Source organism: Schistocerca gregaria, chromosome X (genome assembly GCF_023897955.1).
Source record: "Schistocerca gregaria isolate iqSchGreg1 chromosome X, iqSchGreg1.2, whole genome shotgun sequence".
Lineage (NCBI taxonomy): Eukaryota > Metazoa > Arthropoda > Insecta > Orthoptera > Acrididae > Schistocerca > Schistocerca gregaria.
Genome location: NC_064931.1, coordinates 687,662,055 through 687,677,424, shown reverse-complemented (window position 1 = coordinate 687,677,424; position 15,370 = coordinate 687,662,055). Strand labels below are relative to the sequence as shown.

The 15,370-nt window shown below is 44.1% G+C and overlaps 1 protein-coding gene across 1 annotated transcript in view; it reads left to right on the top strand.

Annotated features, from left to right (window-relative positions):
- LOC126298805 (glucose-6-phosphatase catalytic subunit 1) overlaps nt 1-15,370 on the top strand; it is a 129,648-nt gene that overhangs the window by 83,934 nt on the left and 30,344 nt on the right. Inside the window, exon 4 of the mRNA XM_049990269.1 lies at nt 14,018-14,148. Coding sequence (XP_049846226.1) covers nt 14,018-14,148 — 131 coding nt within the window. The remainder of the gene's footprint in view (nt 1-14,017; nt 14,149-15,370) is intronic.

Here is a 15,370-nt window from a genome sequence, read left to right as displayed (position 1 = left end):
GGTGGGTCTGACACACCGGTGTCAATGTGTTCTTTTTTCCATTTCCAGGAGTGTATGAATATGTGATTGTTGGATGTACTGCCTTACCTGTTGTAAAATGATATATTTCACCATCACTGCTGCCACATGAGGTGCCATGTTAGGAAATGCATCTACCACCTGCTGAACATCTTTATCAAAGTGGAAACACAAAATCTCATCTTTGTCAACTCCAGATCAGGTCCCATTGGGAGGTGGGAAAGGGGCATCCATGTTGTATTGTTCCATGGTATTGCAGAAGTGGGTTTCATAATGATACCTGCTGAGAAAATTGCCCAGCAGTAAAGGCTGTGGTCAATTTCCTCAGGGAGCTTCGCTTATGGACTGAAGAGTGAGAGCAATGGCGTATTATCTGTGATGTGAAACTTCATTATGTAGAGGAAAACACGGAATTTCTGTAGCACAAAGATAATTGCAACAACCTTCTTTTTGGATTGTGATTTATCTCTTTTGTGTGGCATTGAGTGTCTTTAGAGCAAAAACGATCAGATGTTCTGAGCGATCTGCATCTCTGAGCCAAGCTCTGGTCAGAGATGTCCATCACCACTACCAACATGGCAAGACGGGGGCGCAGATACTGGGGCCTGTGTTGGAGTCCTGAAAGCCCAATTGCGTGCTTCCAACCAACAAGAGGGATGCCCTTCTTCTATAGATTGTTTAGTGGCTGTGCAATCAACACCACACCTAGAATGAATATGCTATAATATGTGTGCGTACCAAAAATATTGGAGCTCCTTTAGATTTCTGGGGGTGAGGAAACATTGAGGATAGCCTTCACCAGCTTCCGTGTGGTTTTAATACCTTTTCAGGATATACCATGCCATAGGTATTCCACCAATGATTGAAAGGATACTGATTTCTCGAGGTTACATTTGAAGCCGACTGATTGGAGGATGTGAAACAGCCACCACAAGTTTTCCTACTGTTCTGCCATTGACGATCCCATTACCATTTATGCACTCAGGAACATCCTGCAGAAGTTGTTCAAGGTATTGTTGAAAAATGACTGGCAACCCCAAAAACTAAACATTTGAAACTATACAAATTGTGCAATATGTTGACTATGAGGACTTTCTGTGATTCTTTGTCCAGAGGTAGCTGTAAATAAGCTTCAGGAAGATGGAATTTTGGAAACTGTTGTCCACTCACTATTGCTGAGAAAAATTGTCAGGTTTTGAAATGGGACACGAATCGACCTCTGACTGAGAATTGATGGTGACTTTAAAATCTCAACACAGGCACAGTTCTCCTGCTGGCTTTTTGTGATAACTAATGGTATCACACCCTCAGTCACAGACACAGGCTGTCTAATTAAATTTCATGGGATCCCTCAATGCAAGGGGCACAGACCACACATTGAAGAAGCAGGGTATACCGACGCCCTTAAAGTGAGGTGACACACAAAGTTCCTTGCCTTGCCAAGGCCCTCAGAGAAAATTTCAGAGTATTCCTTATTGGGGTCATCCAATTCTTGAAACAGGATTTGTTCCAAAACTGGTTGGCAGAGTCTTTGATGACAAATCCTTAAGTTGAGAAAGAGTCAAGGCCAAAAATGATCACTTTGCGCATGCTGTGATCCACCAGAAAGGTAAGGTGGTGGACAACCTGTTTGTATGATGCCACAATTATGGTTTGTCCAGTAAGCAGAATATTTCGCTTGTTATATACCACCAGGCGGTGTTCTGTGGACTGTCAGGGAGGTGCTCCCAGGTGGACATACGCCTGAAAGTTTAACAGGGATGCCAAGGCACAGCTGTAGCTGGCCTTGTCTGTCACATAAAGTGAGTGTGATGATCAGTTTCTGAAGGACACTCCCAGCTTGGAGGATTTCTACAAAATCGCATCAATGTCCAGCTGGTCCTGACATTGCACATGTCATCTATCCCAAGCACAACACACAGTCATGAGATGTCCTTCCATCCAACATGCCTTCCATACAGCTGTGTCCTGCCATTGGGGCAATCATCTCTGACGTGTTCTCAAAAACATTCTCTACGCAACAGAAACATGTGCCGGTCAGAGGGCAGAGATTGCTTTCTTTGTTAACGTGACCAGACTGGAAAGTGCCCTCTGTGGTTGTCACATTTAATCCTTTGGCTAAGTGGGATTCCTCTTCCAGGTCTGAGATGAAGGCAGCTACCTTGCCTCCAAAATCTAAGCACCAGCTTGTGGCCCAGGAAACTTCAAAGAATTGCATTATTTTTAAAAATTCATCCAAAGACGGCCTTGCAAATAATGGTGTTCTGAATCATCACTCCGGATACAAGTCCTTATGTACAGAAGACCCAAAACAGCATTTCCTACCCAGTCTCCCCAGTTCAGCCGCCAATGCTCGATAGGACTGGTGTGGCCATTTACAACACTGATAAAACTCCGCATGGGAAGCAGTGACATGAATGACAGTAACAGTCAAAGTAGGTAGAGACTAAAACACACATTTCGCCAAAGTACAGGTACACAGGTTCCACAAATGGGGCCAGTTTGCACAAAAGGTGGTACATACTAGGTGAAATCACAACAATAAAAAGGCCTTAACCACACTAGTCCTCCCACTCCTCTGCTAACTCATCGTACAGTGGAAACAGTCGTGGATTCACAAATGACTGATGGGAGAGCAACACAGACAACAGGGCCTCCTGATGTTTCTGTCAGTCTAACTGCTGTTGGAGAAATTGCTGCAGCACGACTTCCATTGACACTCCTGATGAGCTAGTCTTGGGCACAGGGTCTGTAGTTTCAAAACAGACACAAAAAAATCTCATCTTTGTCAGCAGTTATGAAGTAACTAACAAAATTAAAACACATCATCACTGCTTCGATAAGTACATTGTTAGATCGCAAGTACAAGAGAAAATAATACAAGTGTAAAGTTCAGGATGCCTCGTGGCAAGAAAATTGTAACAAAGTTCAGTTACTAAGTGAGTCATGCCCAGGGCCAGAGCAGAATGAGGGTGAGTGCCAGCAGGTGCTTGTCTAGCTTAGGCACTGAATGCACAGTTATCGTGCACTGTCACTCAGTCACCATGTCGCCTCGTAGCATCCACTGATGGAGACATCATCCGGTGCCTGAAGGCTAGGCTATAGCTGGTGGTTACCAGACCCTTTAAAAAGACTAAAACAGTACATACCAGAATGAGTCAGAAAAGAAGGAAGGAAGATAATGGTTTAAGGTCCTGTTGCATCCTAAACAAGTGTGTTGCTTGGGATTGGGCAACAGAGTTTGTAGAGAAAGGGAAATCATTGGTTGGCCAAAGTGAGAGGGAATTTTGACTTCACTATGTCATTAAAATTCCATTATTACAAAAGGTAAGAATTGGAATTCCTACTGAGTGACAAACAACTTCTGATTTTACTCGGAGAATATCTACAACCTAGTCTACATTTGTTCTAAATGAGTTATACCCACAAAAAACCAAACCTTTACACACAGACAGTGACTAACTGCACTGTTCCATCTACTAAAAGAAGCTGTTAGTACTAGCTGTGGCTGCAGTCATGATGCAGCATGGAGTCCTCAGCTACCCAGCTAGAACTCCATCTACTGCTCCGAACTACTGCAGATAACTCTGCTCAGCCACAATTGGCAAATAACATCGGCTGTTTCTGTTTCTGCCAATACTGTTATCTCTCCACTTCCACTGGGATGTGCCTGTCCTATCTACCCTCTACTCCTGTCTGCATCCGAGTTTTAATCAATTTCCCCTTCAACACCACGCGTCCCTGACTTGGCATAATGTTTAAGTGTTCTCGCCATGGTATTGACTCTAGTAATGCACTGATTTTCAGAACCTGAGTGGAGAGGCAAGCTGTTGTTGTAAATTTGTGTCCTAGACCTGCTGTAAGCTCTTCGTGATGTAGATGTACCCCTTCCAGTAACTCTACTGTATCCTCCTCTTACTCTTACTCTGAAATGATATTTACAGCTTACAGTGTTATTTCTTAAGTGCAGCTGGTGTCGCTGTGTTACTACCTTATGAAAATATTTCCTTTGGTGTGGCTTGAAGCATGACATTTTATGTAAGCCTGTTGTCATGCCTTCTACAGGTCCGAGGATCAGTATAGGCCCGAGGTATTCCTGCCTGTAGTAAGAGGCGTCTAACAGGAGTCTCACATGTTTCAGCCTTTATGTGATGTTTTCCTGTAGGGTTTTACCTCCATTTTCAAAATTTTCCAGAAGAGCGAGCCAATTGGGGAAGTCTGCCTTACATGGTGCATCATGTCCATTGTGCCTCTAGATCTTTAGCCCACTTTCTCATCATCGCATTGCAGTCCAGCTCATTCTCCATCTCTTGGGCGAGGACATCTTCCTGGGTGCATTTTACACCATGCACTATGCAGTGCTGCTTTCTGCACTGACGGTGACCATTGACTTCTTTGCACCTGTTATCCAGGACGGTAGCCAGTCCGTTGTGGTGGGCCGCCATGTTCCCTGTTGGTTGTAGCTCCTTGACTACACAGGGATCACTTTGCTGATGCCTTCGTCGTTAACTACCCATGTATGCCAAGGACTAGATGCCTGTCACCCTGTGGCATCGGAACGGCAAAAGCCATCCTGCCAGGTGGTTTTTGCTGCGGCTGGGTAGCGCCTGTGGGGAGGGCCCCGGGTTGGAGTGGGTGGCATCAGGGCAGATGACGCGTGATGAATCGTACCATGTCATCACTTGCTGGTGATCAGACACCAGCAGTCTCTAAGTGTTCCATGTCTCAGTACAATACAAGAAAGTACGACCCTAAGTCATTCCCCTCCCTGGCCACACCATGAGAGGAAGACCAGGCTAAGGAATAAAGCAAACCTTATTCACCACGGTACCTCGTATGTACGAGAGCTGATGGGGAATCCTTTGTTTCTATGCAGCCACAGTTGTTTGTATAGCATTTAGAGGAGAAGTTTGGGGAGGTGGAGGGCTTGTCCAAAATACGCTTTGGATCAGTCTTGATAAAAATAGCATCCTCTGCCCAGTCACGGGCTTTATTCGCTTGTAACAAGTTAGGGGATGTTTCTGTTACCATCATGCCACATAAGAGTTTAAATATGGTCCAGGGTATTATATTCCACAGGGACCTTCTTTTGCAGTCTGACGACAAGCTGCGCACCAATTTAGAGTGGCGAGGTGTTCATATCATTCGACGCGTCTATCGGAGTCCGAGGGATAATCAGATTGCCACTGGTGTCTCCATCTTGGCCTTCGAGAGTGACACCTTACCCGAGAAGGTCAAGGTAATGGTCTACCACTGTGATGTCAAACCATACATCCCTCCCCTGATGCGGTGCTTTAAGTGCTGGAAATTTGGCCATATGTCTTCCCACTGTACTTCCAGCATCACATGTCAAGATTGTGGACATCCATCACATCCGAACACTCCATGTGCCCCACCTTCCATCTGTGTCAACTGCGGAGAGCATCATTCACCTTGCTCACCAGACTGCAGGATTTTACAGAAAGAGAGGAAAATCATGGAATAGAAGACTCTGGGCTGACTGACATACACTGAGGCTAAGAGAAAGTATGAGCGACTACATCCTGTGGCTATTACCTCCTCGTATGCCACCGCTACGAGAACATTTGTAGCTCCATCAGTTCTGCAAATTCCAGTCGGCCCTCAGAGCCAGAATTCTATGTCTGCCCTCTCGCCTGCCCCCTTGGTGGTGGTGGTGGTGGGGGGGCAATTCACCCATGGTCCTCCCTCACCACCTACCTCGGGAGCAGTGCCTCCCCCCCCCCCCCCCCCCCCCCCCTTTCCCAAACCAATGGGGACACCAGTCCTCATTTCCCAGCCAGAGAAGTGAAAGTCTTCTTCGGCTCCACCTGCCAGGAAGGGATCCCTTGGGTCCCTCCCTTCCCAGATTTCTGCTAGTGGGAAAGATGATGCCCACCGGTGGCTGAAGTGCCCAAAAACAGCTGGTTGTAGGGCTTCATTATCCTCCTCACTCCCGGAGACTAGATAAGTGAAGCCCTCCCAGCCAGAGAAACCCAAGGAGTAGCGAGAAAAGTCTAAAAAGAAGACCCCTAAGACTGAGGAAATTGTGGTGGTACCCACACCACTACCTAGAAGCTCTGTGTCTGGGGATGCGATTCTGGCATCTGCTGAGGACCTAGATCTCGCCGGACCCTTAGACACAATGGATATAGACTGCTTAGGGAATAAGTCAGTGGCAGCATGTGACCCTGTGGCGTTAACTGCCTCATTGAATGTTCCATGCCTTCCCAGTCTCATGATGTCATCCTCCAGCAGAACTGTGGTGGTTTTTTACACTGCCTGGCTGAGCTACAGCAACTGTTAAGCTTTACACCACCTTTCTGCATTGCCCTCCAGGAAACATGGTTCCCGGCAATGCGGACCCTGCCCTCCGCTGCTAAAAGGGATATTACAGGAACCGTAGCGACTATAATCAAGTGTCACGTGGAGTTTAGAACATAAACACAAACTCAGTCTTTAGTGAACCTGTGCCCCTTCAAATCCCTCTCGAAGCTGTGGCTGTCAGAATAAGGACGATTTAGGAAATAACTGTCTGCAATGTATATCTTCTTCCAGATGGTGCAGTACCCCTGAATGTATTAGTTGCACTGATTGATCAACTCCCTAAACCTTTCCTACTTTTGGGATATTTTAAAGCTCATAACCCCTTGTGGGGTGGCATCGTGCTTACTGGTTGAGGCAGAGTTGTCGAAACTTTACTGCCTCAGTTTGACCTCTGCCTCTTAAACACTGGGGCCACCACACATTTCAGTGTGGCTCGTGGTAGGTATTTGGCGATTGATTTATCCATTAGCAGCCCAGGACTTCTCCCATCTATCCAGTTGAGAGCACATGATGACCTGTGTGGTAGTGACCACTTTCCTACCTTCCTGTCAATGCCCTGGCAATAGGTAAATGGATGCTTGCCCAGATGGGCTTCAAACAAGGCAGACTGAGACCTTTTACCTCTGTGGTCACCACTGACTCTTCCCCACATGGTAACACTGATGTGATGGTTGAGCAGGTGACTACAACAATGGTTAATGCGGTGGAAAACACAATCCCTCACTCTTTAGGGTGCCCCCGGTGAAAGGCAGTTTCTTGGTGGTTGCCAGAAGTCTCTGAGACAAATAAGGAGCGTCAGCGAGCTCTAGAGCGGCACCCATCCCTGGAGACCCTTATAGCCTTTAAGGGGCTCTGTGCCCGCATTCGCTATCTTGTCAAAAGATGGAAGCAGTAGTGTTAGGAGAGATACGTCTCGACTGTTGGATGCCATACGTCACCTTCCCATGTCTGGATGCAGATCAGACGTCTTTTTGGGTAGCAAAACCCAACAGGTGTCCCTGGCATTAACATCAATGGCGTGTTGTCTACCGATGCGGACGCAATTGCTGAGCACTTTGCTAGAGCCTCTGCATCGGAGCACTACCCCCCAGCCTTTCACACCCTCAAACGGCGGATGGAAAGGAATGTCCTCTTCTTCGCTACACACTACAGTGAACCCTATAACACCCCATTTACAGAGTGGGAGCTCCTCAGTGCCCTTGCACATTGCCCCGACACTCCTCCTGGGCCAGATTGGATGCACAGTCAGATGATGAAACATTCTCATCTGACTACATGCGACATCTCTTCATCATCTTCAACTGGATCTGGTGCAATGGCATCTTTCCATCGCAATGGTGGGAGAACACCATCATTCCAGTGCTTATACCCAGTAAAAACCCGCTTGATTTGGATAGCTATGGGCCCATCAGCCTCAACAATGTTCTTTGTAAAGCTGCTGGAATGTATGGTGTGTTAGCGGTTGGGTTGGGTCGGGTCGGGTCCTGGAGTCACATGGCCTACTGGCTCCACGTCAGGGCGGCTTCTGCCAGGGTTGCTCTAACACTGATAGTCTTGTGTCTCTCAAGTCTGCCATTCAAACTGCCTTTTCCAGATGAAAATGCCTGGTTGCTGTCTCTTTTGATTTACAAAAAGCATATGACACCACCTTGCCACATTATATCCTTGCCACATTATATCCTTGCCACATTATATCCTTGCCACATTATATCCTTGCCACATTATATCCTTGCCACATTATATCCTTGCCACATTATATCCTTGCCACATTATACAAGTGGGGTTTCTGAGGCCCACTTCCAATTTTTATCCAGAATTTCCTGTCGCTTCGTACTTTCTGTGTCCAAGTCGGTGCATCCCATAGTTAGACCCATATCCAAGGTTCCGCAGGGCTCCGTATTGAGTATATATCTATATTTGGTGGCCGTTAATGATCTAGCTCCAGCTGTAGGGCTGTCCGTCTCACCTTCTCTGTATGCAGATGACTTCTACATTTCCTACTGCTCCATCAGTACTGGTGTTCCTGAGTGGCACCTACAGGGAGCCATACACAAGGTGCAGTCATGGGCTCTAGCCTACGGTTTCCAGTTTTCAGTGACAAAGTCATGTGTAATGCACTTCTATTGGCATCATACCATTCATGCGGAACCAGAACTTTATCTTAATGATGATCCACTCACTGTAGTGGAGACATATCAAGTCTTAGGACTGGTTTTTGACACCGGGTTGACTTGGCTTCCTAACCTATGCCAGCTTAAGCGGAAGTGTTGGCAGCACTCCAATGCCCTCCAGTGCCTGAGCAACACCCACTGAGGTGCAGATCACTCTACGCTGCTGCAGCACTACAGAGCCCAAGTTCAATCCTGCCTTCAGTATGGTAGTCTGTTTTATGCTTTGGTGACACCCTCAGTGTTGCGTTTACTTGACCCAGTGCACCACTGTGGCTTTCACCTAGTGACAGGAACTTTTAGGATGAGTGCGGTGAGCAGTATCCTGATGGAGGCTGGAGTCCCTCCATTGCATCTCCTTTTCCTTCCCATGGCGGTTCATCTCCTGCATCAGCGGCCCAGGTCAGGGCTTACAATTGTGGTTTGTGTGCAGTCCCTTCTCTTCAAACTGGAGTCCTTGCCTTTACCACCTGTACTTGAGGTTCATTCACGTACACCTCCATGGAGTAAACCTAGGCTGTGGCTTCGCCTGAACCTTTCACATGGCGCTAAGGACTCAGTTAACCCTGCAACTCTCCACTGTCACTTATTCTCGATTCTTGACATGTACTGGGGCCCTGAAATGGTTTACACCAGTGGCTCAATGGCTGGTGGTCACATTGGCTTTACCTTTTTTCGTGGAGGACGTATAGTTCAGCGTTCCTTGCCAGATGGCTGCAGTGTTTTCACTGCAGAGCTGGCAGCCATATCTCATGCTCTTGAGCACAACTGCTTGTGCCCAGTGTGAGGTAACGGGTGAGTCATCGTGCCCTGAAAGTATTCTAAGTTCTGAGGAAGTAGTGACCACACGGGCCAGTCAGCGGGTGCGGGCCGCTTGTTAGCAAACATGTGGTGCCAAACGTTAGCCGGACGAGTGGGATAGTCCCAGCACATGGTCCAGCCGCGTGGCTGGGGATTCTGCTGTGACGAGGATGGTGCTTTGTGTAGATGGAGGAGATGTCTATGCCAAAGATGGTGGACTTTGTGAAGCCATCATGGCAGACATTTCACTGTTCGTATAGAAATTAATAGCAGTCAGATGAATCATGATACCATGATTTTATTTAATTGCTGTACCATCAACACTAATAAGTGTTTTGCACAAATATACCGCATTCTCAAAAGTACTTCTACTATCGTACTCATCATTTAAAGCCTTTAAGATAGTACCTGCAGATTTTATTTAATTTCAATCTTTCATTTATAAATTTATGTGTTACATTCATAATTCGCAATTGCCGAGTGATAGAAACCTTCGACCATTCGATTCATGTGTGGATTCTTATCATATACTGTAGACTCAGCAGTATTTGGCCTGTAATGCGGCAACTACGTATTTCACCCCCTAGATAACAAAACCAGCCAAAACTGTTAATATTGCAACATTGAGTCGGAGGGTGCGTAGTAATTTGAAAGCCCGTACCAGGCGAGTCATTTCTCCTGTGTACTGACTGCTTGAGCAGCCTACAAGCTGTCGATCAGTGCTGCCCTCGTCATCCTTTGGTAGCAACCATGCACGAGTCCATCTATGCCCTGGAATGGTTCAGTCGTTCAGTGGTGTTTATCTGGACCCCAGGTCACGTTGGAATCCCAGGCAACAAACTAGCCAACAGGCTGGCCAAACAGGCTACACAGAAAACGCTTATGGAGATCGACTTCTGTGAAACTGAACTGCGTTCAGTATTACGCCATAAGGTTTTGCGGCTTTGGGAGATGGAATGGCGTAACCTCAGCATGCACAGCAAGCTGCATGCCATTAAGGAAACTACAAATGTGCAGAATACCTCCGTGAGCGCCTCTTGCAGGGACTCTGTGGTTCTCTGTCAGCTCCGTATTGGCCATACGTGGCTGAAACATCGTTACTTCCTCTGTTGGGAGGACCCACCTTGGTGTCGCTGTGGCTTATGAATGACAGTCATCAATCTCTTGCTGGTCTGCCCACTTTTAGCCACTCTGTGGCATAGTTATAACTTTTCCAGCACCCTATCTTCAGTGTTAGGTGACAATGCCTCAACAGCAGCTTTAGTTTTACGTTTTACTCATGAGGGTGAGTTTTATCATTTGCTCTAAGTTTTAGCATGTCCTTCATCCCTGTGTGTCTTCCTCTGTAGTTCTTTCAGGGTGGGGGTTTTAATGTGCTGCAGAGTGGCTGGCTTTTCCTGTTTATCCTCATGGTCGGCCAGCCATGGTAACATGCTTTTTGTTTTAACCTCTTCTACCTGTTTCTTGCGTCTTTGTGGTTTTCTTGTCCCCTTTTGTCCATTTAAATGTTTGTTGCCCTTCAGTTGTTGTTGTGGATTTTCCTTTCCTTCTGTTTTGCGTTGTCCCCTTGTCTTATTCTCACCCTTGTGACATTGTTTCCTCCGGAACAAGGGACCGATGACCTCGTAGTTATTAGTAATTAGAGTGTGTTTTCCTTTGCTGGTGTTATCAATAATACGGCCTAAATCATTTAGACACTTTCCATCAACCTTTAATTCATCTAGTTGTGTGACCACATGATCTGATGGTAACTCTAAGTTTAGTGAAGAAATGTTTGTGTTTGCCATATTGATTAAGCAACAATCAAGTTCCAACTCTATTTGTGGTGTTACATGCTTTTTAGTTGTGTTGTTGTGTATTATTTGGTCCATGTGTGTGGAGGCTTTTGTGCCACATCCCTCACATTTACTGTAGAAACTTGTTTTTCCAACTCCTCTTAGCAGTGCTTCCATTTGGGCTTGCTTCGCACACAATACTGTCCAACTTATCTCTTTAGGAACTATTTATAACTATTCATAGTTATTTATGGTAAAGTTGTCCATATACTTTGCTGTAATACTATAATTCTTTTTTTAACAATCATCTGGCTTTATACTGGTTGCCTGAAGCTACTTTCCCTCACACTCTTCTTGGTTGAAAGTAAACAAGACAGCAAATATTTGTCTAGAAAGTCTCCTGTTCTTATTTAGATTTTTACTGTAGTACCATAACTTATTGACACTGCCTGAGCCAGTGCCTCGTAGATCCCTACAGGCTCCACGAGCAGCACTTTGAACATCACTGCCAATTAAGAACCTCCAGGCCACTGACCAATTGAAATTTCCAGGACAGTGTTATAAGCAGTGGGCACCTGCGCACCAATCTTCTAGTTTGAGATTGCTTCTAGTCACTAATTGATGCTGAACATTGCAATGATTTGTTGTTAGGTAGCTCTACTGGTAATCATTCAGTGTACATATACAAATGCATGTGTTGGATCTATGCTTATAGCTAGCCACGGCTGCTACAAGTTGTCAAAAGTGTATCATTTCTTCACCCGCAAGCTGAGTACAGTATATTTATTTAAATGCACCTGTGTCATCTAATCTTTTGCTTGCCTGTCCAGATTCCTAAGGCAACTGGTCCCTTTGTTCACCTCCAAAGCATTTATCATTAGCAACAAGGGTTTATTATTTGGCTCCTCTGTCAATAATTTGGTTCACTGCCTTTTAGATTTGTCTGTGAGTAGGTACTTCTTTTCTGGCCGAAGGGAAGTATACTTCTCTTTTGACTGAGGGCTTTCTTTTGGTAAAGGGAATGTATCCTAATATGCTTCCTGTTATAAACACATCTACATTTATTACCTTTACCAAGAGGTATACTGATGGTTCAGCTTGAGTGACAGGGAACCTTACATCTTTCAGTTCATCTCTTATTAGACTGAGGAACTTGAAAATTTGTATCAGGTTTATGATGTGAGGCTGCATTATACCTTTCTGTGCATTAACTATAGCATTTATCATTTGTTCATACTCTGATTCTATATCCCCAAACACAGCTGCTACTTTCCGTACTTATGCACATATGATTAAAAAAGCTGCAACCCTTTAAATCCTTGTAGCAATGTCTTTACCTTGTCAACTTTACATTTATTCTACGTAGCCTTATTTAACTCTGTGAAGTGTTAGTAAATCTGTACTGATAAACCTGTCGTGTGGGATGTCTAACCCTGACACATATATATGAAATTTGTGTTCAACATCTATGGGTCAACAATAGGGGTCATTCACAACTTCTGATTTATTCAGAGGATATCCTCAACCTAGTATACAGTTGCTTTAAGTGAATTGTACCCACAAAAGACCAAGTCTTTACACAGAGACAGTGACTAACAAGCACTGTTCTGTCTGTTAAAAGAACTTGTCAACACTAACTGCATCTGCCCCCACGCCCATGACACAACTCACAGCTAGAACTCCATGTACTGTTCCAAACTACTGCAGATAACTCTACTCAGCCCTACTTGGCTAATAATTTTAGCTGTGTCTGTTAGTATTGCTATCTCTCAACTTCCAGTAGGATCTGCCTGTCCTATATATCCTGTACTCCTGTCACTGCCATGACTCTCCCTTCTGAGCCTCTGCATCCAAGTTTTAATCAATTTCCCCTTCACTCCTGCTAGTCCCTGACTTGGCATAATGTTCAACAGCCCTTGCCATCTCTTTGGCTCTAATTATGTACTTTTTTTCAGAAGCCGAGTGAAAGGAGGGAGGAGTCTTTTGTAAACTCATATCCTGGACCTGCCATAGGCTCTTTATGATGTATATGTGCCCATTCCAGAGACTTCCACCCTTACTTCTCTTTTACTTCCACTTTGAAATTATGTTTACACCTTACAGTCCCATCAACATTGAGGTCATTAGAGATGAAGTGAAAGCTCTGATTGTTTCAGGGATGTGGAAGTAAATCAGCCTTGCCCTTTTAAAGGAATCATCTTTGCATTTGCATGGGGTGATTTATGGAAAGCATGGAAATCCTAAATCTGAATGGCCTGACAGATTTGAACTGTCATCCTCCCTAATGTGAGTGCAGTATGCTAACCACTGTGCTGCCTCACTCGGTAATGAGTCAAGGACATATTACCTTATCTGAGTTATGTAAAGAAATACAGGCAGACATTCTTCCTGTGAAGGAGAGGAAAATTACTTTGGTGTATTTCTCTCTCTCTCTCTCTCTCTCTCTCTCTCTCTCTCTCTCTCTCTCTCTCCTGCCCATCACATGCCAACTTGCCAAGATCTGTGTTATCTGCATGTTCACATTGTATTTCTGCAAGTGATCATACACTTGGCCAGGCCCAGCCTGCTAAATATGTTCAGTTTAATATCTCTGACAATCATTTACTCTAACGAACTCTATCCACCCCTCTGTTAACATCGAAATTCGTGAAGGCTTCCCAGTTTGTCTCACTTGTATCTAGTAAACTGCACAAATGCTATCTTGTTTTCCAAAGACTAACATCATGGCCTACAATAACAAACAATAGCCAGTTGTGCAAATGTGAAGTGATAACAGCTCACATGGCATGGCAGTCTGTCACCAAATGAAAAGTTTCAAGTCTTTCAGTAACCTTCACTCGACCATGCTTATGTTTGATTATTTTTAATGTGCAGGATAGGACAGCTGTATGATTAAACAAGCAGGAGTAACACTATATTTTCTTTCCATAGTGCTGTAAGGAAAATGCTGCTGATAATTCTCTCATTGACTGCCTTTATGGGGACTGTTGCATTGGTTGCAGTATCAAGAATGTACATAGCTGCTCATTTTCCACACCAGTGTATTCTAGGCTTTATATGTGGTAAGTGAAAAATATACATGTTAGTGAAAGAAGCTTTTCCATGGTGCCTTGTTTGTCATCAGTTTAATACTCAGCTTATCACATTGCTTATAATATGGCTCAGCAGTAACAGTGGTAGTTAAATTACAGCACTTGTTCTTTTCTGATGGTGTATTTATTATGATAAAAAGCCTATGATATTAAATTTCTGGCAAAACTGATGTATATGTAACACTGTATATACTCTGAATGCCTTACTGGGCTCAAAACCTTAAATAAGACATCACTGTTTAATATTATACACTCTTACAATTTTATTTTTCATTTTTGTTCATAGTTTGAAATGTCAGTAGGCATATACTAAGCAACATTTTTAAGTACATGAAACTGCTGTAAATGTGCCTTTACAATTTATACTGCTTGAGTAATCAGCATTTCTTTTTCTCCCATATATAATTCAATCTTTCCTCCATACAGTCAGTCTTGACCAGTATCTTTTTCACCATGACTGTTAACTCTGCTCAAGTGACAACCTCTTCTCATATGTGATGGGTCCATCGAAAATGCTTTTACTAGATTTGTTATATAAGACTAAATTATTGGACAGTGTCTTCATACTTTGAACCTTTTAAGCCTTCAAAAGCGGAAAGCTCTGTTATGAATACCCCCTTCAAAATGTATAATTCCCATTGCATTACATTTTTAATTATAATATGCCAGTATTGTAGGACCAGAGAATTTTGTGTCTGTAACCTAAGCATCTTTATTTTCAATTCAGATAGCAGTTTTTACATCCGTTTAATTAATGATTTTTCTGCCTTCTTTCTGGATCAGAGTGCATACCCTTCTTGGTTAAGGACGTAATATTTATAACATTTGTTTTGAAGTATACTTTTGATATCAGCTTCCTTAGGTTGGATTATCTTAAATATAATGTGAAAGAATAGCTTCTTTTGACTTGTTTAGGTGCACAATTTTTGCTTATGCCCTGCTTCAAAACTGGACGATAGCTGCATGTGTGCTTGCTGTTGAGACACCAATTATTCAGTTGCATGTTGGTAGGTTGTTGCTTAATTGTGTAGTGCTGATTGTGAGTGTTGTACACAGTGATTGTATGCAGCTTATCCTATTGGGATTTTCAAAACTTTTTTATGCAATAATCTTTCCCTTAGGATAAATTTCTGATTTGTTTTCACATCTTCATCCAGGATATGGGGCTGTTGGAAACCTTTTTTTCTGTCTT